General features: G+C 37.9%; 2 protein-coding genes across 5 annotated transcripts in view; one reads left to right on the top strand and one right to left on the bottom strand.

Annotated features, from left to right (window-relative positions):
* LOC133530240 (nucleolar protein 4) overlaps window positions 1–10,887 on the top strand; it is a 186,941-nt gene extending 176,054 nt beyond the window's left edge. For 3 of the 4 annotated variants that reach the window (XM_061868116.1, XM_061868113.1, XM_061868115.1), the window contains 2 exons: window positions 5,926–6,018; window positions 6,618–10,887. In XM_061868116.1, the coding sequence (XP_061724100.1) occupies window positions 5,926–6,018; window positions 6,618–6,835 (311 nt within the window). In that variant the 3' untranslated portion in view covers window positions 6,836–10,887. The remainder of the gene's footprint in view (window positions 1–5,925; window positions 6,019–6,617) is intronic. The other variant, XM_061868114.1, reaches the window with a different exon arrangement.
* A 995-nt stretch (window positions 10,888–11,882) lies between these two features.
* Window positions 11,883–22,033, bottom strand: LOC133530252 (uncharacterized). The gene is made up of 7 exons (XM_061868131.1): window positions 20,910–22,033; window positions 20,670–20,829; window positions 18,595–18,756; window positions 17,915–18,008; window positions 14,737–14,895; window positions 13,541–13,611; window positions 11,883–12,172 (listed from the first exon to the last, which is right to left on the bottom strand). Exons 1-7 carry the CDS (start codon window positions 21,961–21,963, stop codon window positions 11,980–11,982), a joined length of 1,893 nt encoding a protein of 630 aa, XP_061724115.1. The 5' UTR covers window positions 21,964–22,033; the 3' UTR covers window positions 11,883–11,979.
* Between the last annotated feature and the right edge of the window lie 91 nt (window positions 22,034–22,124).

Here is a 22,124-nt window from a genome sequence, read left to right as displayed (position 1 = left end):
ACATAGAAAATACCCATGTCTCAGGAACAAATATTCATGCTCATCACACTAATAAATGCCCGTTCCAAGATTTGAACCTGGGACCATCGGCTTCATAGGCAGGGTCGCTGCCAACAAGGCCAGACCCGTTCTCATGATTAACAGACATATAAATACATAAAAAGTTAAAGCATTGATAAAGGGTTGTTGATAACTGGATGCCGAAAAACATGATTTATAGATGAATATTAGCGCGAAATAATCAGTTGATCATCTCATTAGCAAACACATGGAATATAAACTGTAGATAAAGTCATGTTTTTCCAAGGCTGTATGTTTTCAGATGCAGGCAGTGGGCCAAATTTGTTGAAAACGAAGACCTGATACATCTTCCCATAGAAAAGTTACATTTATTCAAACATGTATGTGCACATCATTATGAAAATCAAGCATTTAATAAAATAAAAAAACACGACTTAAAAACTGTATTAAAATAATTCGGGTCCACATTAAGCCCGACCAGATAGTAGTCCAATTAAGAACTATCCACTATGTAACATACAACTTAAATGTGGACTCGATGCTAACCTGATTTCGAGTACAAAATTTGTAGACAGGAGCCTATGTTTCAACCCTCCCCATTTTATCGATATCGATAAGAATCGTAAGCGTGTAGCGTACTACACTATTTAAATCGCTTATGTTGGTACTATGGTTCTTTGACAGTTCTTTGTCGTACATTTTGGTAATGATTTGCGAAACAAACTGATTCCACTCGCTAGTATGGAAGTCCCGTCTCTTAAAACGTAGTGATTATATGCTCTTTGACAATGACATGCAGTTGCGTCGATGTAGATCTATCATAAAAACGTACATGTGACGCATGTGACAATTGTCCAGGATGAAAAAAAATATTTTGACAATTAACATAAAGCAATACAATACCACAAAATGTCAACAAGAAAACAGATTTATTATAAAAATACAAATTATATACAAAGCTTCATTTTAAAACCAATGGTCGTGGGTTCTAACCCCGGCTCTTAACAATGTGCATCTTGTAACATGTACCGATTGCTTTTCAGTAAAGTAAAATATATTATCATGAGGAAGATGGAGTATCCCCAATAAGGTATATTTTCCCCTCTGGGTTAGAAGGTCAGATAGTAGTGAGACAGGGAGATATAGTGAAGAATGCGGAAAAACAAGCATTTATTGTGTCGTTAGGCTAGTTTTTTTTTTTTCAAAATTTGGTAACGAACGCAACAGCATGCTCAAAGCCCCCTGTGAGTCAGAATCTGTTAAATTTAGGCTTAAGACGAAACCAGAGCTGAGCCCGTACACAAATTTGAGATTTTTAGGTAAAAGGTAAAAAATATCGCCGTCGCGCTGACGAGTGTGGCACCCCGTACCTAGCTAGAGACTATCCCTTGTGTGTGTACCAACAAACCAAATTTTAGACAAATATGATACGTCTTCTTCTTCTTCTTTGTCGTTGTACTCTTTGCAGAGCGTCGTGGTCAACTGCTGATATCAGGCGCAGATGTTGCTTGCCGTACGATTTCTCGCCATTTTTCGCGGTTGGGGGCCATTCTGGCAAATGCGTTCAGGGGACCCTTCATGGCAGATTTGATTTGGTCAGTCCATCGCATAGGTGGCCTTTTGCGCGGTCTTTTTCCGTTTGCTCTACCCTGCACCACTAGACGCTCTATGGAGTCGTTGTTCCTCCTCGAGACGTGACCGAAAAAACTGAGTATGCGGGTCTTTACGAGAGTCGGAAGGCGCTGCTTGATACGGAGTTCTTTAAGGATGGAGACATTAGTCCGAAACTCGGTCCAGGATATCCCCAGCATTTTCCTCCAGCACCATATTTCTAGGGCGTCTATCGTCTTCTCCTCTGTCTTTCGGATAGTCCAGGTCTCCGCAGCGTATAAGAATATAGGAAAAACGAGGGCCCGTACAAGCCGAACCTTCGTGGTGTTTGTGATGTTTCGGTGATACGTAGCCTATACGTAAAAACTAGCCAAGACAAATCCTTTATAATTTCAGGATTTTCTACACAGCACAGAACATGGCACCCATATAGATCTCAATTCCGTTGTCGGCGAGTCAACAACGACACATATTCTTAATATTGAACTTAATTGGCTCTCATTTCACATTTATGTTTTAAATTAATTATAGGCATAGATATACCATATCCTATTGTAAGTACAAAGTTTCAGAGCAATCTAGCTAGCCGATTTAAAATGAGAGCGAAACTACATTTGTATGGAGAACCGAATTTGCTGCGGACGCACAATGTAGCATAATCGGATTAGGACCAACCTCGAAATCTCTGTAACAGTCATGAAATTTATAATGTATTTAAATTAAAGGCCCCTTTTTCATGCCCACACCATTTAACATTTGGGGACCTCGAGGAATCCGAGCCATCTTGGAAAATGTGTACCATCAACACAACAGTCAACATTAAAACTTATTAAATTCTACACAAAAAAGTCCTCGATATCTTTGAGGAACAATACATCTTGTTATAGAGAATACTTGCTGAATCTAAGTTTAACGCTTATACACTTCCAGGGGACATTCTCTTAAAAGGAAACTCGGAGGAATATGAATTCTATTTTTAACTATACATTTGTACGTGGTCTACCCCAATATTAACATTTTACTCTACTGCGACTAAACCAGAAAGAAGGGTTATGGGTGTAAGTACTGATGTTTCAGTACACCCAGTAGCTAGGTATTAGGATACAGGACGGATTTTTTTAAATGACGTATCGTTAGATTCCTCTTGCCATTCACAACCTACTTTTACTTGTTCTATTAAAGAAAAATCAATACAGCCGCCTTGAGAGGACTCCGAATATTAAATCATATTTTTTCTTCTAGCGCCTAAACTATTGAGCGGAGTACAGTAAAACAGACATCAGTAGATCCACAGTTAGTATACAAGTGCTATGTAATACAAAGTTACTAAAATTAACGGAAGAAAAAAGTTTAGGGCTAAATAATACGTCATTTAAAAAATCCGTCCAGTATCCTAAGCTACAGGCTGTCCTGAATCCTCAGTACTTATACCCATAACCCTACTTTCTGGTTAAGTTGCAGTCAAGTAAAATATTGATATTGGGGTAGATTATGTACAAATGTATAGTTAAAAGTGGAATTTTTATTCTTCCAAGTTTCCTATTAAGAGAATATCCCATGAAAGGGTATAAGGGCTAAATCTGGGTTTAGCAAGTATTTTTTAAAGCAAGATCATTTTTTTTCGCAAAGATGTATAAAACTATTTTATGTAGAATTTTATAAGCTTGAATGTTGCCTTACACGATTATTGAATAAAGAACGTAGATTTAGAGTAAAACGCGAATTTCTCCTGGATGGTCCACATTTTCCAAGATGGCTGCGGTTTCTCGAGGTCCCCAAATGTCAAATGGTGTGGGCATGAAAAAGGGGCCTTTAACGTATATACATACCAAACTTCATGACAAACATTTCGAGTTTGGTCCTAATCCGACTGTGCTAATGCCACTATGTACGTAAACTGTAACTGTACTGCGGACTCAACCTTCACGTTATAATTTTTTAAGTATTAACGTTGACATAGTAACGAAAATAATAAACACGTCAATTGAAGTAAACAATATTATTATATGCAAGAAAATTTTGCAAAATAGGTACATTAATGATTAATATGTAAAACACCATTAATTATTGAATTAAAATTATGATTTTGTGTTAAAAAATATGAGACCAATGATACAGCCCGATTACACGGGCTACATATTAAAAATGATTATCATGGAAACAGTAAATATACACAGGTGAACAAAGTTATAGTAAAATAGGTGCATAATTTCAGAGCTTGCCTGGCCCACCTGTACCACCTACCATGACCACGGCCGTCTCCTACTATTATTTTTTTCTAATACCTATGGCCTTACTAGCGAACAGTATTCCATGTTCTTGATCCAGAATTTAAACCCTTAACTACATATTTGTGGCACTTGGGGTTGAATTTGAAACTCTAGGGCACTAGCGTGGCTCTATGAGAGCGCCTTATATAGGCTTCTGGTGACCAGAGGATCAGCATTGTTAACCAGCGCGGAAATGCACCCAGCCTTCTGAGCAACCTACCGAGCGACCAGAATATAGGGCAAATATTTTATGTATACGTTTTTGACTTAAGTGTTTTTATCATGTTTTATATTTAAACTTACAGATGTCGAACTACCAGCAAAGTTTTTGAAGAGGTGTAGTTTTTATATTTCCTGGTACCAAACTGATACAGGAAATTGGAACACCAGTAAATAATCTATACCGAAGACAATGAAATATAGTCACATAATACTTTAATGTTTTATTTTATTAAAGAAATCGGTAAAAAAAATGTGTTAACTGAAAAATATAAATTTTATTTTATTTGTAGTTGAATAACAAAATATGTATTTAATCTCCTTTTAACATAGGAATTCTCTTTGTGTAGGTACATATAAATAATAGGTACTTAGGTCTTGGTAAGTAATATAGACAGTACAGTAGGTCTTATCTTAATAATTTGAGATCTCATACATGCGTTCCGATATATCTGATGACGACTGTACATACAATGGGGTCGCGTATACGATTACAAAGAGCATTAAAATAGTTGTTGATAGACGAAGTGATCGAGCTACTATGGTACCTATCTTTATATCAATTTTATGCATTATGTATTATGTAATAGCGCAATACAGATTTTTTTTTGTTATTTTTATAGTAATAAAGGTTATTCATGAACCATCTCGTAATTTAAAAAAAAACGGACTTTATCTCTTAATCATATGCCTTATATTTACAGATGTGTTAGGTTACAACTTGGTTCGTGAACGTGGTTTAGAAGCAACTTGAGACTGGGTGCGGAGTAAATTGCATCAATTTTTTTTACAATTTTGAGCTTGTATAGGAGAATATGTGGAGCGAGCATTATTCGACGTGTAGGTGTGGGTTCAACAAAAAGATCGCATGTCAATAGTTCTTTATTGTCGTTAACATTCAATTAATAATCGCCTTTATCGACCATCAACTGTGTGGTCACTTTTTAATTGATTGACGTTGTCAGGTACAGTTTCACTACTCGCCGCCGCATTGTTCATAGCGCATTACTTATCCTATCGAATACAAGATGTCGCTGATTCCTGTAAACTTATGTTTAAAAAAAAAGACGCTTTACTCTATGCCATATATTGTAGGAAAGGAAGGGTATTCCCTGTCGTACGTCAAAAAATCCAAGATGGTGCCCAAGCCCATGGACAATAAAGTCTAGCAATAAAATCAATACTTGTCAAAATTTGACATTAGCAATCCACAGTCAGGTGACAATCAAATCAAACCGAACCACTTCGAGTTCAGAGCCATTTCAAACTATATAGTAGTAATAAACAAAGTTGATTTTTGTTTGATTATTTTTTCTATGAATGAGTTTTGATTGTTCCAAATGATAATATCCACAGTTGATAGAATCAACATGCGATAGAATCAAGTGTTGATTTGATGTGGACGCGAAATTTGACAGTTGTGCATCTCGAATAAGGCCCCGTGTCCGCAATGCTAAATATTGTTAACTGCGGATCTGAAGCAGTAAATTTGAAGGACATAACGATTATAAATAGATCATTGCTGTCCAGGCGGCCCAATCCTGGGCTTTTTGAATAATCACTTTTAGTGTGATCTAGGTAACTATTTAACTTTACCTCTCCATGTAAATCTACACTCCGGGTGATCATGCGTCTAATCGCTAGATTCTTACACGCTAGTGTTGAGAACTAAGTCTGAACATATATTCAAAGAACTTAAGGACCCTTTTATTACAGATGGTCTCGTTGTGATATCATCGCTGTTTATGTCTTGAGCTCCGCTAAAATAGATTCAAATGACACCTACATTATTATTTTTTTCCAGGTGTAGGCGTGAACGCGGCGATGGCGGCGTACCAGAGCGCGCTGCTGTCTGCTATGGCGGCGCACACACATTCCTTCCCTACCAATCTATCCGGTGAGTTATACTGCCACTCCACTACACCATCTACTGCTTTATTAATTTGGTTTGTTCTATCACTAGTGGCGCTGTGAGCTGTAGACCTCGCGTTTAGCTTAGAAAATGTTAAAATGAAAAATACATAGTTCGTCGAGTTGTTATCACATATCACAGTAAAGTCAACTCTTAAGCTCAATGTTCTTAAGCGCCATAGAGACTAGTCGCGTTCGAGTTAAAAAATCCAAAAACTGGGTCGACAATAAAATCCATTTAATCATAGAATCTGGTCACAAAATTTTGCGAGAATCGGTTAAGAATTGCGACCTGTAGAGAACATCCGGACATACGAAAATAAAATGCCCGAGTTAAAACGAAGACTCACGCTTCGGTTAAAATAAAACGTCGATGAAGGAACTGGAAAGTGAGCAATAGATACATAAATTGTGGTGGAATATTTATATACATGAGACTGCTAAAACTATAAACCTCTTTTTCGAATTTGCGTATAAAATTGTCGTTGTCTTAGATTTTAAAATGATTGTAAATATCTTTTCTCCGTACCCATACTCGGAGTTTGGTATTGATATCGTCAAGCGATAAAGTAATGCGTCGTTCAGCGCCAACAGACCTGTCCCTGAAGAGCCCGGCGCCGGCGGCGGCGGCGGTGCACGCGGCGCCGGCGGGCGCGCTGGGCAGCAAGCCGCTGCTGGCGCACAAGCTGTCGGGCGCCGAGGTGGGCGCCGTGCGGCAGCTCATCACCGGCTACCGCGAGTCCGCCGCCTTCCTGCTGCGCTCCGCCGACGAGCTCGAGGCGCTCCTCCTCAACCAACCCTAGGACGAAGCCAAAACCGACCTCGCCAATATATTCGGTTTCAAATTTGGATATTTCTGAACTGTGCTAGTACAAATTGTGATTAAATTCGTCTCGCTGTAGACTTTCGGTGCGGTTTTGAACGCGTTATTATTGACGACGTCGTGTCAATTTTTGGTCTAAGTGATGAAAAAGATAATTTTAGTTCGCTTCCTCGGAATGTGATTACTGATTTTACGGTCTCATGATTTTAAGATGATGATAAGTAGATTAGGTTTGTGACTTTTGTCAAATGAAAACTGTGCTGTATTTTCCGGTTCACTGTGTTGTTGGTAAAAATGTAGCACTGAGTTGCTGGAGTAGTCCTGCTGATAAAACAGGAAAATAAGTTTCTTCAAACATACTACTAGAAATAATTCATTGCAAGTTGTTATTTGTTACAGTATTACGGTTTTTTTTTACAATAATATTCACTGTAATGCATGTTTATATATATAATTGACTAGCAATTGACTAAATATTTTTATCGTGACAAAATTAAGATGTCGGTAACCTTGCTAAGCAGTGTTATACTTCAAAGGCTCTGGGTGCTCCTAAGACTTTAGCAAGGTTACTTACTCCTGACTTCTATGAAGTTCTTGCGCAAATTTTCATACAAAATTTTGGAATTATATGTATGTACTCTGTATGAAAACTTGCTCAAACACATCATGCTGATCAACCTTTATTGTAAAGAGTTCACTGTCCTACAAATTAAACTATAGGTAAGCTCGTCGTACAAAGCTGCCATATTATTGTAAAAACACACACTAAGTGTTGCCATTTGAGAAATTACTCGTTGGAAGAGTACAAAATTATTTTTGTGTATATTTAGGATTAAGAAAAAAATCAGGGAGATTTTAGACATAGGTTAAAAATTCGATATCTTGCCTGGTGCGTGAAAGTACACTTTAGGTTTAAAGAGACAAAGTCGCTTCGTGCGTTAAGTTGGCTAGTAATCGAACGTGTAGGCAGCTTTTGTCAGAAGTACTTAATAATGCAGACAGAGAGGCCTAGCCGAGGCCCAAGTATTTTATCATTTCTATTCTTCGGGTTTGAAACACTTCACTTACATGGTAAACTATATTTAACAGAGTTTAAATACTAGGTTTTAAAGTGGCATTCTAGACTTAAGAAGCACGAATTTATTTGTTGTTTTGTATTATACGATTAGTGGTCTAGTTGTATTTATATGAGTAATATATTCTTATTTATCATTCGGTTTCGAAGCTTTTAAATATAGGTCGGGGTCGGATTTTAGTATCAAAAATTCGAAAAATGCAATATCATGACATGTCGCGTTGAATTTCAGTTTCTATTAGTGCTTAGCCCGAGTGGACGCTCGAGTTGGGCGAGCAGCGGGGCGGGGCGTGCGGCGTGCATATTAAACAAATGCTAACATATAGGAGCGGCCTTAGTGCACGCTGCTCACAGCACTTGTGAGCCCGACGCCACGCTGCCCGCTCCGCCGAACGCTTCGCTTCGAGCGTCCACTCAGGCCTTACACTTACCATCATTGGCCACAGCATATTTGCAGACGGTAGTTGCAGCGTCTAAGGAGGTATTTTGAGGAGTACTCTACAGCCAACAGCGACTGTGATGGCTGTATAAACCAATGGTCGATTCGAATTTCTTGCCGCATCAGATGTCTTGACTCCTATAACCACCAATTTAAAAATCGCCAAAAAAACCTAAAAACATTCATTACAATTCAGTCTTGAAAAGTGATTAAGTACACATCAATCGATACCAGACCTATCCAATTTCTCATAATAAACACTATAAAAATTGTCTTTCTTCTAATTTCCAATATGTATATTCGCGCGTGCTAATATAAGGCTGGTTTAGTTTTCTGACGAACAGGGTGCGTAGCCAACGGGCCAATCGTTAACGCTCCGTAGTGAACGCAACTGTCACTGTCGCACTAATATGGAAGAGTGATAGAGAGAGATGACTACGCTACGGAGCGTTAAAGATTGGCACCTTGGCTAAGCACCCAGTACTGTCGTTGATCGTTACTAAAGGGGTGGCCAGATGGTCTGCAACGAAGCTTCCGTCCAAGGTGCTCTCGATGGTTTCCAATTGTGCTATTATAACACATTACACAATATCGTTGTGCTCTGACAAACCTTAATATGATCTTGGACCGTGGGCTGTTTGTTGTTCACCGTCTGGCCATTCCTTATTTGTTTTATACAACGCAGCCCCCACGCTCGTGGGGAACCCCCATCATGGTACAAATGGATATATTCCCGCACTCGCGGAAATATGAACCGCGCTTATAAATATTCGCTTTGCTCAGTATATTGTTTAGTTTCAATGTAAATCTATTTGTTACCATAGATTTTATGGCCAAGTACTGTACGTAGGTTAATGTTAGTTACTGCTTACGGTTTACAAGATAAGAGTTTCATTTTTCCTGAAATATTTTGAAATTTCTAAATACCTACAAATTTATCAGATTTGTAAAATATCGGGTACCAATTGTACTAATAAATACTTAGTAGGTACCACTTGTCCAAAATGCCACATTTTAAAAAATCTGAAATAAAATATTAAGGTTTGTTATTTATGTTAATTTGTAAATCTGCTACTGGAAAACGGTGAGATATCACTAACTGTAAAAAATAAGCCGATCAGAAAGTTTCTAGGTTTGGCCTAATTTTTTATTTATTTAGTTTCCAAAACCTCGTACTTAACGTTGTTATTGTAAGATATTTTGTTATAAAACTTTATGCCTTTAGTTGTCCGGCCAGTCTAAGTTCATAAATAAATAACTTATTGAGTTATCTTTTAACAGGATTAATAATAGAATAATTAAACACATACACGCTTATTACGTTGCAAGATAAGTTTATAGCTGGGATACTTTTTATCAGTGAGAAGTTTTAAATCAGTGGGCAAACTCAGTTTCATTTCTACTTGCAGTCGATGGTGATAAGACCTCATGTTCCTAACTTCCTACGCCTTACGATCCGCGTGGTCGGAAATTATCTCGTAGTAATGACGCTTATCATACAATGATGTATATCATACAATGATGTACATATATCATACAATAATGTATATCATTGTATGATAAGCGTCCGTCTTTCACTTAGCTCAAATGACTCGATTGTTGAGTGAACCAAATAAAGGAATCTACTAGTTCATCCTAGTATACTAAACATCCCTATAATGGAACAGGCACCAGTAATGGAATGGTATAGGCTAAACATTCAACTTTTAACGAATAAAGTGGTAGAAATTTTACGGGAGCCGAGAAAATATCTAAATCCTCAAAATTTTCTCTTAAATGAGTGGTGCCATTAACATAATGAGATAATATGATAAAAAATCCCGAAGACAACACATACAAATCTGGACAGGTTCCCAGTTTCAGAGGCGTATATTTCACACTGATCAAATGTATTGTGCAGCCCACAAGATAACTGTATAAATATGTTTAAAATTTTGCCATTTTTCTCAATAGGATTAAACGCTTTCATGCCATTTTAAAATAGAAATTGTAAATTCACTTTTGAATATAAAATTGCCAAAGATTCGAATTGATTTGTATTTACTTGATTGTACCTATGGATATGGAATTGCTGATTGGGTGTTATCATAAGTTAAGCTAAGTTGTTCGTAAGCTTGGTTTCGTTGAATATCATTCCAATATTTTTCTAAAATACATAATTTGGTGCGAGAAGGGAGCCGTAGTCAGTGTAAGTGGAGAAATTGTAAAAAGTATGTTTAGAGTATTATAAAAAAGTTGATTACAAATAATATGTGAAGTTGATGTTGGGAACGAAATCGAAAGTGGCGATGAGTACGTTGAGAAAATGAATTTGTTAGACATTAATATATATTATTATTAGAGATGTATAAATGGTTTACTATTATTATTGGTTCGAGAGAAAATACAAAATGGAGAAAAATACAAAATGGCGATTGTTACTAATTACGAAATGAGAATTTAGTTATAATTTTTGCAATTTCAAAATGTGAGTTTTACAATTTTGAAGAGAAAATATTAAATATGCTCATATACAGAACTTCCTGTTTTATTTTGACCTAAAATTATTTTTAATTCAAAAATAAATATACAATGCCAAAAGCTTGCTTTCTAATAACCAAATTTTCAAAATGTAAATTATATGTAAATTTATACTAAGTATATTGAATACTAAGTATATGTAAATTTAGACGCACACACGTCATAGTCTTCCAACATTACATAATACATTATAAATCCGTAACTCCTTTCAATTCAATTTTCTGATAAAACCATGTGGGCAATATGTTTCAAATTTGGTAAATACATTGGTAATATTTCTTGTACGTATTGTAGATACGATCGCAGGCTAAATATTATCCAGGCCACGAACAACTCTTCCCATGGAGCCTCAAATACGTCATACCTAATTGCTTAATCATTGAGCTTAACCATGTGATAATTCTCTATTACTTATACCTACGTAAAAAAAAAATTAGTGTGGAAGATATTTTGAAATGCGAATTTTAGTGTTAAAATATATAACATATACAGAGTAATTCATGAGACGTGAGCAGGACTATATACATCAGTAAATGTTAATGAATCGTTCACCATCTTATAAAGTAAAACAATCCCGCTTCTTTTCTGTTATTTAACTTTTTGGTAAGGAAAAATTTGAGTGTCTACAATTATAGACACCCAACAACACAAATATACAATACAACACAATTAACAAAGATTAAACCTCTTTAACCGTTATGACAGCACTTTGATTATGAAGAAAATAAAATGTCACATTTGTTTGAGATACGACTTTTCAAAAGTAACCAGGCTTCGATGACATTCAATTTGCATGTCACCATGATGTCACGTGTCCGTCCTAAGAATTTTCAATCTGACGGTCTCGTGACCCCTGACGCAAGTTTAAAATTTTTTCCTCATCACAAAAAGTCCACAGCGTCGCTAAAGAAATTTTCACTTCAAAAATCTTACCTTAGTCGGTAGTGACCCTAGGGGTAGGTTGATCTGTGTAAAATTGACAAAAAAAGAAGGTGCATAAGAATTTGTTTAATAAACACGAGCTTATTAAAACTTACAAAAAGACAAATAAAACAAAACAAAATACGACCGTCATAAAATGTAAACCAAACTAATAAATAGTTATTTCTGGTAGTTTCTCGCCGGGCAGCAGGATGCGGGTGCGGGGGCGGATGGGCGGGCGGTCCAGGAACGGGCTCTTGCGCTCCTCGCCCATCATCTCTGAGGTGGCGTTGACGATAAAGTCCATGTTGCCCTCATCGGCCACGTACGAGAACATTGCGGGGAACCGCTGCGTACCGCATCTGGAATTCAGTTGATATTATTGAAAGTCAAAGTAGGGAAGGACGGGCATATATCTGCGATCCTGACTGCAAACCCTACACTCCAGTCCTATTGGGTGCTCCGGTGTCTCAGGCAGGGTGCCGACGACAGGGTGGCAGGGGTTGCTGCTTAATGAGCTGGTTTGAACGCGTACTTTCGTAGAGAGCTTTTCAGTTGAGTACCATATTTAGGCAAAGAAGCTTGCTGAGTATCCTAAGTAACGAAATTGAAAACCTTGATTACTTATATCACTATTGTATACAATACTTTTTCTACGATTCATCTAAAATAATACTTATTTACTATAAAACCTAATTAATTAATAACAATTGGTAAGTATCTCAGTAGACAAAAATGTAGTACAAAAGACATAAACGCGCGACCCTTGGCCGTCCCTTTCTTTATCGCTCTGTCAATAAAAAAATAAAATAAATGACGACAGGTTCTAGACTAGTGGGTAGAGACCCTGCCTATGAAGTATGAAGCCGATGGTTCTGGGTTCAAATCGTAAGGGCATTTATTTGTGTGACGAGCACGGATATTTTTTCCTAAGTCTTGGGTCTTTTCTATGTATTTAAGTATTTATAGTATTAATACTGTGAGCTGTAGTTACAAGTAAAACAATTAAAAAAAAAACTTACTTCGTTGAGTAATTATCACAGCGAACTCACAATTAGTCTTAAGTGCCGTAGACCCTCCCTACTGGCACTTAAGTCATTTACGCCAACTTCAACCATGATACATTTTCCAAAAACGAAACGACAGAAAATTTTTAATTAACTACCGAACCTGCTAACAAAATTTCACGAGAATTGCTTGGGAAAATGCGATCTGCAGAGAACATCCGGACATACGTAAGTATTTTTACCCAATCTGAATCCGAGACCATCATTAACGCAAAATTAGATTTCACAACATTTTTAGCTGCGAGACTTGCTTTACGTGTTACGTTATTTATTATTTCGCAGCACTTGTGTTTATTTAGAACTTTTTAATGTTCTATAATATGTATCTAGTCTATTATTGAAAGAGTTCACCGATGGTGCACTAACAACAGTTTCCGGTAAAGAGTTCCATACATTTACTACAGGATTTGGCAACATGGGTTGCTAGCACATGGAGGTTTAACTAGTTTTTTAGAGTGTCCTCTCAACTTTACAGTCTGGATTGATATGTATAGGTCTTTAATATTTGGAACATTGTAGAGTCCAGACAAGAGTTTGTATGTCTCAATAAGATCGCCTCGCTTCCTTCTGTCCTCCAATGTTGTAAGAGCTAATTCCTGTAGCCGTTCTTCATATGGCTTGTTCAGTGTTATTAATGGAATACAAATTTTCCGCCAAACTTACAATTTCCGAATGCCCCAGGACGCCAAGCCCCAGAGGACGCCGTCGCTCACCGCTGGTGCGCCGGTGTCACGCTACGTCAAATATACGTAATAGTTAAGATCCTTTCTTGACGACCAGTTTGGCCTAGTGGGTAGTGACCCTGCCTACGAAGTCGATGGTCCCAGGTTCAAATCCTGGTAAGGGCATTTATTCATGTGATGAGCATGGATATTTGTTCCTGAGTCATGGGTGTTTTCTATGTATTTAAGTATTTATAAATATTTATATATTATATATATCGTTGTCTAAGTACCCTCAACACAAGCCTTATTGAGCTTACTGTGGGACTTAGTCAATTTGTGTAATAATGTCCTATAATATTTATTTATTTATTTATTTCTTATTTGTCAGGATGTCGCCGTCGACAGACACGTCTGGGAGGACATCATCATTAGATGAAAAAAACAACATACGGTATACGGTCAATCAGGATAAATGTGGCATACGGGTCAATGTGGCTGGCCTTCACATTGGGCCAGTTTACACATTGATAAGTATTTATTGCGAGGTGAATTATTTTTGCCTGAATGAAATACACAATCAATTAAAACAAAATACACAATCTTATAAATATTATAAACATAACAGGAATAGTGGAATAGCAGTAGTTACACTGTGTGCATTGCAGCAACAACAAAAGGGTGTCAACTCAGCTATACGCTTCACTCTTTCGAGCAAAGCACTGGTATTCTGTCGGAACCCAGATCACGTGGTGAGTGATACGTATTTCAGGATTCTTAGCAAATCACCCCCAACCCTTTAAATAAGGGTGTGGGAGATTGTCATAAGCAGATTTCACTTCTTTTTGTTAGTTAACAAAAAGAAGTCAAATCCCACCAAAAAGAAATGTTTTTTGGTTCATGTAAAATGTTACCAAGATGAAACCATAAGGTTCGCACTGTCAAAAAGTTCTATTCAAGAAAAGAGCGTACTCCTATCTTAAACGTCGACAACGCATTTAACCCAACCCACCTGGTGTTGCCTGTGTCCGTGGGCGATGGTAATCGCTTACTATCAGACGATTCGATTCGTCTCATTTGCCTCCTATCACATAAAAAAATAACTGATAGCCTAATAGTCATATTAGTCTTGTCAGGTGCCCTTACGCATGTCTACCACTACCATGGTTAAAAAATATAAACTGGCGAAACACTCACGGTACAGGGCGCGCGGCGTCCAATCTGCTCAAGACAGAAGAAGCTGTCGTGGAGCAGAACGCCGAATCGTTTAGTGATTTCCGCGCACTTGGCTTCTGGTAACATCCGCATGTACAGCACCTGCAGCGTCAGCCGCAGCCGGCTGAACACGCCGTCACGCTGGATAAGTGATAATCAACGTTATTATACGAGTAAATGACCTTTATTAAACTAAAACATAAATCTAAAACACAAACCATTACCTAAATCCACAGCGCAGGTTACGTCAAAAGCGTAGGCACTAAACGGCATCCGCAATGAACTTCGTGATATCTACATTGATAATCCGCCACAGGCTTCGTCAAAAATGTACAATATAAAATCCGCAACGAGCTTTGTCCAAAAACCCATAACAACAACAAAAACAACAAGCAAATAGGGTACAGAGTCACGCGAGGAGCACTAGGGTGAGAACAAACTTGTATTTGATAACTGAATTTTTAAGAAAAAAGATTTTTTTTTTTACTAGGCATCGGAGTTTTTATCGCATAGTAAGACTAATAGCGAGCTATGAAGTCGACATTAGTAATAAAATTCAACTCATATTCATATTCATACTTATTCATCTATTTAATAAGTGATTTTAATTTATATAACCAAGAACTAGAACTTTGACGAGTTATATACTATACTTTAATTTTGTCTTTGAATATTACAAATAAGAATAATTTCTATTTTTTGTATTGATTATATTACGAAATTTCATTAAAAAAACAATATGTTTATGAAAAGAGGTAAAAATAATATGAATGTAAATGAATCAATACATAAAAAGCGGCCAAGTGCGAGTCGGACTCGCCCATGAAGGGTACCATTACCGTACCATTTATGGCGTATTAAAAAAAAACTACTTACTAGATCTCGTTCAAACCAATTTTCGGTGGAAGTTTGCATGGCAATATATATCATATTGATTTTTCATTCTGTTATTTTAGAAGTTACAGGGGGGGGGACACATTTTACCACTTTGGAAGTGTCTCTCGCGCAAACTATTCAGTTTAGAAAAAAATGATATTAGAAACCTAAATATCATTTTTGAAGACCTATCCATAGATACCCCACACGTATGGGTTTAATGAAAAAAGATTTTTTGAGTTTCAGTTCTAAGTATGGGGAACCCCCAAAATTTTTTTTTTTTTTTTTTGTCTATTTTTGTGTAAAAATCTTAATGCGGTTCATAGAATACATCTACTTACCAAGTTTGAACAGTATAGCTCTTATAGTTTCGGAAAAAAGGGGCTGTTACATAATCGGACAGACAGACGGACATGACGAATCTATAAGGGTTCCGTTTTTTGCCATTTGGCTACGGAACCCTAAAAATGGTCATAATTTTTTATTAGTAATATTTATGTCCTGACATAAATTGACAAGACAAAATTAAAGGATCGTTTACAAACATTCTCGTCCTTATAAAATTAAAATCACTAATTAAATAAGTGAATGGGTATGAGTATGAATACGAGTTGAATTTTGTTGCTAATGTCGACTCCATAGCTCGCTATTAGTCTTACCATGCGATAAAAACTCCGATGCCTACTGATTACGAAATAATTCAACATGATTGAGACTATTTTATACGCATAAAATAAGTTTTTGGCAAAAATTCAATTTTTGTTACAAGCTTTTATCACGGACTACTTTTTTTTAGACAGGCGACTAATACTCATCGAGCTAATTCTAAAAACCCCAAACACAGTTGCGTTGTTTTATCACAGAGTTCCTATGGCCACCCCCTGTCTTCATCATCAGATCAGCTCGATGGTACCATAATATTGCATTGTCACCCGACTTACACATGCATGCAAAATTTCAGCTCAAACGGAAACTGGGAAATGGATCAAATTTAACTTGCAAGATTTGATTACAGACCGACATCGACAGACAGACAACGGAACAGGTGAAACTAAATAAAAGCTTGTAATTAAATGAACTCAAATACAAAGAAGACACATTGTATTCTTTCATTACTTAAATAAGAAATTAAGCTTTACCAGTTCGCCGGACGATATCGGCCTGTCAATTATTCGCGATTACGATGTCAGCTTTTGCCAATAACTGACAGGCCGATATCGTCCGGCGAACTGGTAATCAGTGGACCCTTTAAGACCAAGCATACATCTGCCGTGGCCCATTGGTGTGGCGTATGGTCCTGACCAGATTAAAATTTCGAAATCAATCTTTGAAGAAAATGTCTTCTTTCATTATACTTAGGTACTTAATTTTCCGCTGCCGCCATATCTGAGGCGGGTACCGATGGGAATGATTCATATATGCACCTATTTCCATTTAGTCCCAGCGGGGACAAATGGGACACCAGAAATCTTACACACACCGACTTTATTTTTAACTAGCGACCCGCTTCGTCGTTGCACGGATAGTAAAAGCGTGATTTTTTCTAACTTCATTGGCAAACGTCGTCATATTTCAATCAATTTACAAAAAAAAACCTAAACAATTTAACTTTGCTCAAAAAATACTCTATTGATAGGTGAAAACCGTATGAAAATGCGTTCAGTAGTTTTTGAATTTATCGAGAACAGACATCACTACTACTACTACTACTACTACTACTACCCATACTACTACTTACCAGACCCTACTCATAGTGTTGTGTTCCTGCAAGTGAGTAAGGTTGCCAGAGCTCAACGAGGGTGCGGAGTGTTAGGGTCGGCAACGTGCATGTAACTCCTCTGGAGTCACAAGCGTCCATAGGCTACAGAGATTGCTTACAATCAGGCGGGCCGTATGCTAGTTTAACACCGACATAGTATAAAAAAAAACAGACAGGCAGACAGACAAGGTGGACGCGGCGAGTTACGATCGACAACTTTCCTCTAGGATGTCAGAACTCAACTCAAACCGGCCGGGTGGGTCGGTCCGCCGGAGCCGTGTATTAAATACCCGAACGAAACCGAGGGCCGCGGCTCCGGGGCTCAACGCAGATCCGGATCCAAACGCACTACACAGGAACGGACTTTGACGGGTTCGTGTAGTTCGGATGCTTAGCACCGCCGGGGCTAAGAACACGGACGCACGGGTCGGCGTGTAGAACGGATACCGGGAGCCCTAGTCAGAGCTGACCAGTATTTTATAATCTGCCGGAAATATACCTGATTGTCAATATGGATATAGTCACCCTTTCAGCGCCGTAGCTGGTAACCCACACGTCATTGAACGGAGGTATCATCACTTTGTTGGGCAGATCCACCCCGTGAACAGCGTCTGAGAACCTGTATACGAAGAAACGAATAAAAGAAATCTCAGTTTTATTCATTTTTACCCTGATTATTCGGATGGAGATGTCTTTGATAGTTTAATAAATCAAAATTCGAAGAATGATTTAGACAGGTTTAAAATCTTGGAAAGATCCCTCCCTTCGATCGTGTTTTTATTTATCCCCACTCGTTGCGAATTTCCTATTTTTCGCACTTGTATCGTAATGTATCGTAGTTCGCCATAGTAAATGTTTGGCGAACTTGATCTTATAGTTCGTTTTTTTTTGCATTAGAAAAAAGGTAATCATCTAGGACATGTATTTTTATTGAAAAACGCTTTTTAAAAATCAATAACTAATATTTATTTTATGAAAACAAAATAATGTAAATGATCGTAGATTTATAATTCTTACACATTTTCCAAAGGTGTTTTTCAATAAAAAGACACGTTCATTCTAATAAAAAATATAAGGGTTCCGTTTTTTGCCATTTGGCTACGGAACCCTAAAAATGGGCCAGAAATCGGACAGGCTATAATTTATTTAAGTGTCAGCGTGGTAAAACAGGGACCAGGATTTCAGAATGCAAAAAGAGTTCTCACTTGAGTTGCCTGTCCAGTAACGCCAGCGCGATGTCGTTCTCAGGCATCTTGCGGATGCTCCAGTTGGGGTGTTTCCGCACCTCGGCGATGTACGCTATCTGTCCACCCGTGTCGATGCTTGTTGCGCCAGCGCGGATTTTCATCCGACTTACAGCTTTTGACCTAATTTAGAATGAGTTTCTAGATTTTATTAATAGGATGCAGATCACTGGTAAGCGATCACTGTAGCAGGCTGGTCTAAATCTAGTCTAAATATACATTTATCTTCATCCATATCATAACCTCCCTATAATATATTCAGACTCGATAAGCTAACGGCCAGACACGATAAGCTAACGCCCTATATCAGTGGGTGCATCGTAATTTTCACTGTGATGTATCGATACCTTCTTAACCCTTTGAACGCTTCATGTCATAAATACAAACGTCACTTAAACGCCCAGCTCTCGGGCGCAAGGGAGCTAAATGTAAACCTTACTCAAAAGTGTAATCGTCCGTTATAAGAGTCATAATCATAACACCTACAGTAGTTGTCCTTGGAGCTGTGGGCACAATTAGTAATGACGCCTTTAGGTGTTCTTGGCATTCAAAAGGTTAATGACATTCAAATTTAGAAGATATCTCAGAAACAAAGCAATTTGGTTTGGCCTCTATTCTAATATCAGTCGAGATGACGTTTTATTCGAAATGAAGTGCCGGTTGCAGATAAATCTCTCATCTTATTTGATATCGAACGATATGACAGTCGGCCTGGACTCTAGTTTGTATTTTGTATAGTTTTAGTTTATTTGTTTGAATTAAAAAAAAACAACGGGTTGCACTCCGGGAGTGCCGGCAGAAGTGAACACTAAAATATTAACGTTGTGCATTTTTGATATTTTGGAGAAATTGAGTAGCAGTTTTATAAAAAGAGATTATTCTCTATTATACCTACGTAAATAAATTTGCATGTGGAAGATATTTTTAGTTAAGTAATATATTACATATACAGAGTATTTCATGAGACGTGAGCAGGACTACAGCCTACACTATCAGTAAATAAAACAATCACGCTTATTTTCTGTTATTTAACTTTTCGGTAAGGAAAAATTTGAGTATCCACAATCACACCCTTGGTGAATGGTTGACTGGTAGAGAATGCCTCAAGGCGTCAAGTCCGCCATTTGTACTCTTTTTGTAAATTTGTGCAATAAAGTTTAAACAAACAAACAAACAAACAAACAAACACCCAACAACACAAAGATAGGTACAATACAACACAATGAAAAAAGATTAAACCTCTTTAACCGTTATGACAGCACTTTGATTATGAAGAAAATAAAATGTCACACTTGAATGAGATACGATTTTTCAAAAGTAACCAGGCTTCGATGACATTCAATTTGCACGTCACCATGATGTCACACGAATGTTCAATCTGACGGTCACGTGACACCTGACGCCCTGACGCGAGTTTCAGTTTTTCCCCATCACAAAAAGAGCACAGCGCCGCTAAAGAAACAACGGATTTCACTCCAAAAAACAACGGATGCATGACATGAGTGACAAAAAGACAAAAAGTTTTCATTATACTTACCACGTAGTGATTATATGCTCTTTGATGCTTACTAATAGCCCCCGTTTAGCCTATTCTGACCGAATGGTAACTACGTGAACCCTACACTAAGCATGACACGACATGCTTTTGGCCGATTTTTTTGTCACATTTTGATAAAAATTGGTGGGTCTGAAAAGCTTCATCTTGTCGGAATAAACACAAAATACAAATTTGGGACAATAATTCCCATTGTGTTACGGAAAATGCCATACGTTTTCCGTAGGTAACTCCGTGGAAGATTATGGAGGACATACAATGAAATCGCGCTTATGTTATACGGAATAAGGAACTCTATCCACCAAATTTTATCAAAATTTGAGAAAAATGAAAAACCGAGAACAAAAAGTGGCCCGTGAGCATTTCAATTTCGACAACTATAATGCCAATCGCTTTTTAACCCAGAAGTATACGAAAAATCGTCAGTAGTTGTAATTATTATGTTCCCCATGTTTCTGTATTTTACCTAGCAGTGACTTACTTCCAAAAGCAGTTGGCGGTGGATATAATGAGCTGCGGGTTGAGGATAGCGCCGGAGCACCAGTGGTCGTTGTCTTTCTGGATCGACACCATGTAAGGGTAGTCCTCCGGCTTGGCATCGCGCGCGGAGATCAGTCGCCGACTCGCTACCGGCCGACGCGCTGAGCAAATTACCAGGATTACAATGAAAACAACATTTAAATTTTGAGCATTTATTGACTGCTTATAATTTATGGTTTACCTTTGGGATTACGTTTGGACGGAGCACGGCGTTTAGCCTCGGCCTTTCTAGCTTGCTTGCCAGCGTTTCCTTTCGGGGATTGAACTTGCTTAGCATTGACAGCTTTTTCTTTAAGTACTTTCTCATTAGCAGCTTTTTCCTTAGATTCTTTGTCATTACCCGCTTTTACCTTGGATGCTTTGTCATTTCCAGCTTTTACCTTAGGCGCTTTGTCATTGACAACTTTTTCCTTGGGTGCTTTGTCATTCCCAACTTTTACCTTCGGCGCTTTATCATCGACAGCTTTTTCCTTGGGTTTTTTGTCATTTCCAGCCTTCTCCTTAAGGGCTTTGTCATTTCCGGCCTTCTCTTTGAGGATTTTGTCCCTGTCAGCTTTTTCTTTAGGTGCTTTATCATTGCCGGCTCTTAGGACGCGAGACCGGGACTTGCGTTTACGCATACCACGTTTATGGTTCACATTTTTCTTTCCAAAAGTTCTAAGAAGTCGCGATGGTTTTATTGCACCGCCCTGTCTTGCGGCCTTTTTCGATTGTCCTCGTCTTGCTGCCCGGAATTTGGCTGAAACCTTGGAGCTCTTTGCTGCCCCCGACCTACGAGCGAGAGACGCATTTTTTGGGGTATTGACGACGTTTGGTACATTTTCTTTGGGTTTAAATACTTCAGTTTTTTGAGTAGCGCTCGCTTTTGTTGTGACTTCGGACTTCGATTCGTTGGCATCCCTTTTACTCCTCCGTAAATCTTTGAAATAGGGAAGTTTTTTGACTCTGCTCTTAAGGCCGCCATTGAAATCAAATTGGAACAAATTACTGTCCTCTGGGAGAGAGTCGATCACCTTTTGGTTGGCCGGCCATTGGCGTACCGGTGGTTGGAACCTCGTGAATGATTTGCCTTGGTCCTGTTTTTTGTAAAACGACCCTGCATTAATTACTTTAATGTTATCTCGAACAGGGTGGACTTTTTTCGGATACGACTTGTATACAATTGTTGCGGCTTCGTCCGAAAAGGCAACATTTTGTAAATTGTAAATTATTAGCAACAGGAACAATGACTTCATTGCTCAGATTTGAAGCTAGATATTGGAACAGAAATTGAAAAGATATTGTTGTGATAAGTTTATAGCATTTCGTAATGAAATTGATCGATAAGGTTCTCACTAACTTTATGCTTTTAATTTGTTTTTATAAGTATTGCTTTGCCCTCTGTCGATAGCAAAAC

The sequence above is a fragment of the Cydia pomonella genome, chromosome 22 (genome assembly GCF_033807575.1).
Source record: "Cydia pomonella isolate Wapato2018A chromosome 22, ilCydPomo1, whole genome shotgun sequence".
NCBI lineage: Eukaryota > Metazoa > Arthropoda > Insecta > Lepidoptera > Tortricidae > Cydia > Cydia pomonella.
The sequence above is the reverse complement of the archived record's forward strand: the minus strand, read 5'-3'. Positions and strand labels throughout refer to the sequence as shown.

What these genes read in the sequence shown, in the direction of transcription:
- LOC133530252 (XM_061868131.1), bottom strand. Translation starts at nt 21,963, where the DNA reads ATGAAGTCATTGTTCCTGTTGCTAATAATTTACAATTTACAAAATGTT. An exon ending in GTCCAAACGTAATCCCAAAG is followed by an intron (nt 20,830 to 20,909) that starts GTAAACCATAAA and finishes TAATTTGCTCAG; the next exon opens with CGCGTCGGCCGGTAGCGAGT. An exon ending in GACGCCGCGCGCCCTGTACC is followed by an intron (nt 13,612 to 14,736) that starts GTGAGTGTTTCG and finishes TATTTGACGTAG; the next exon opens with CGTGACACCGGCGCACCAGC.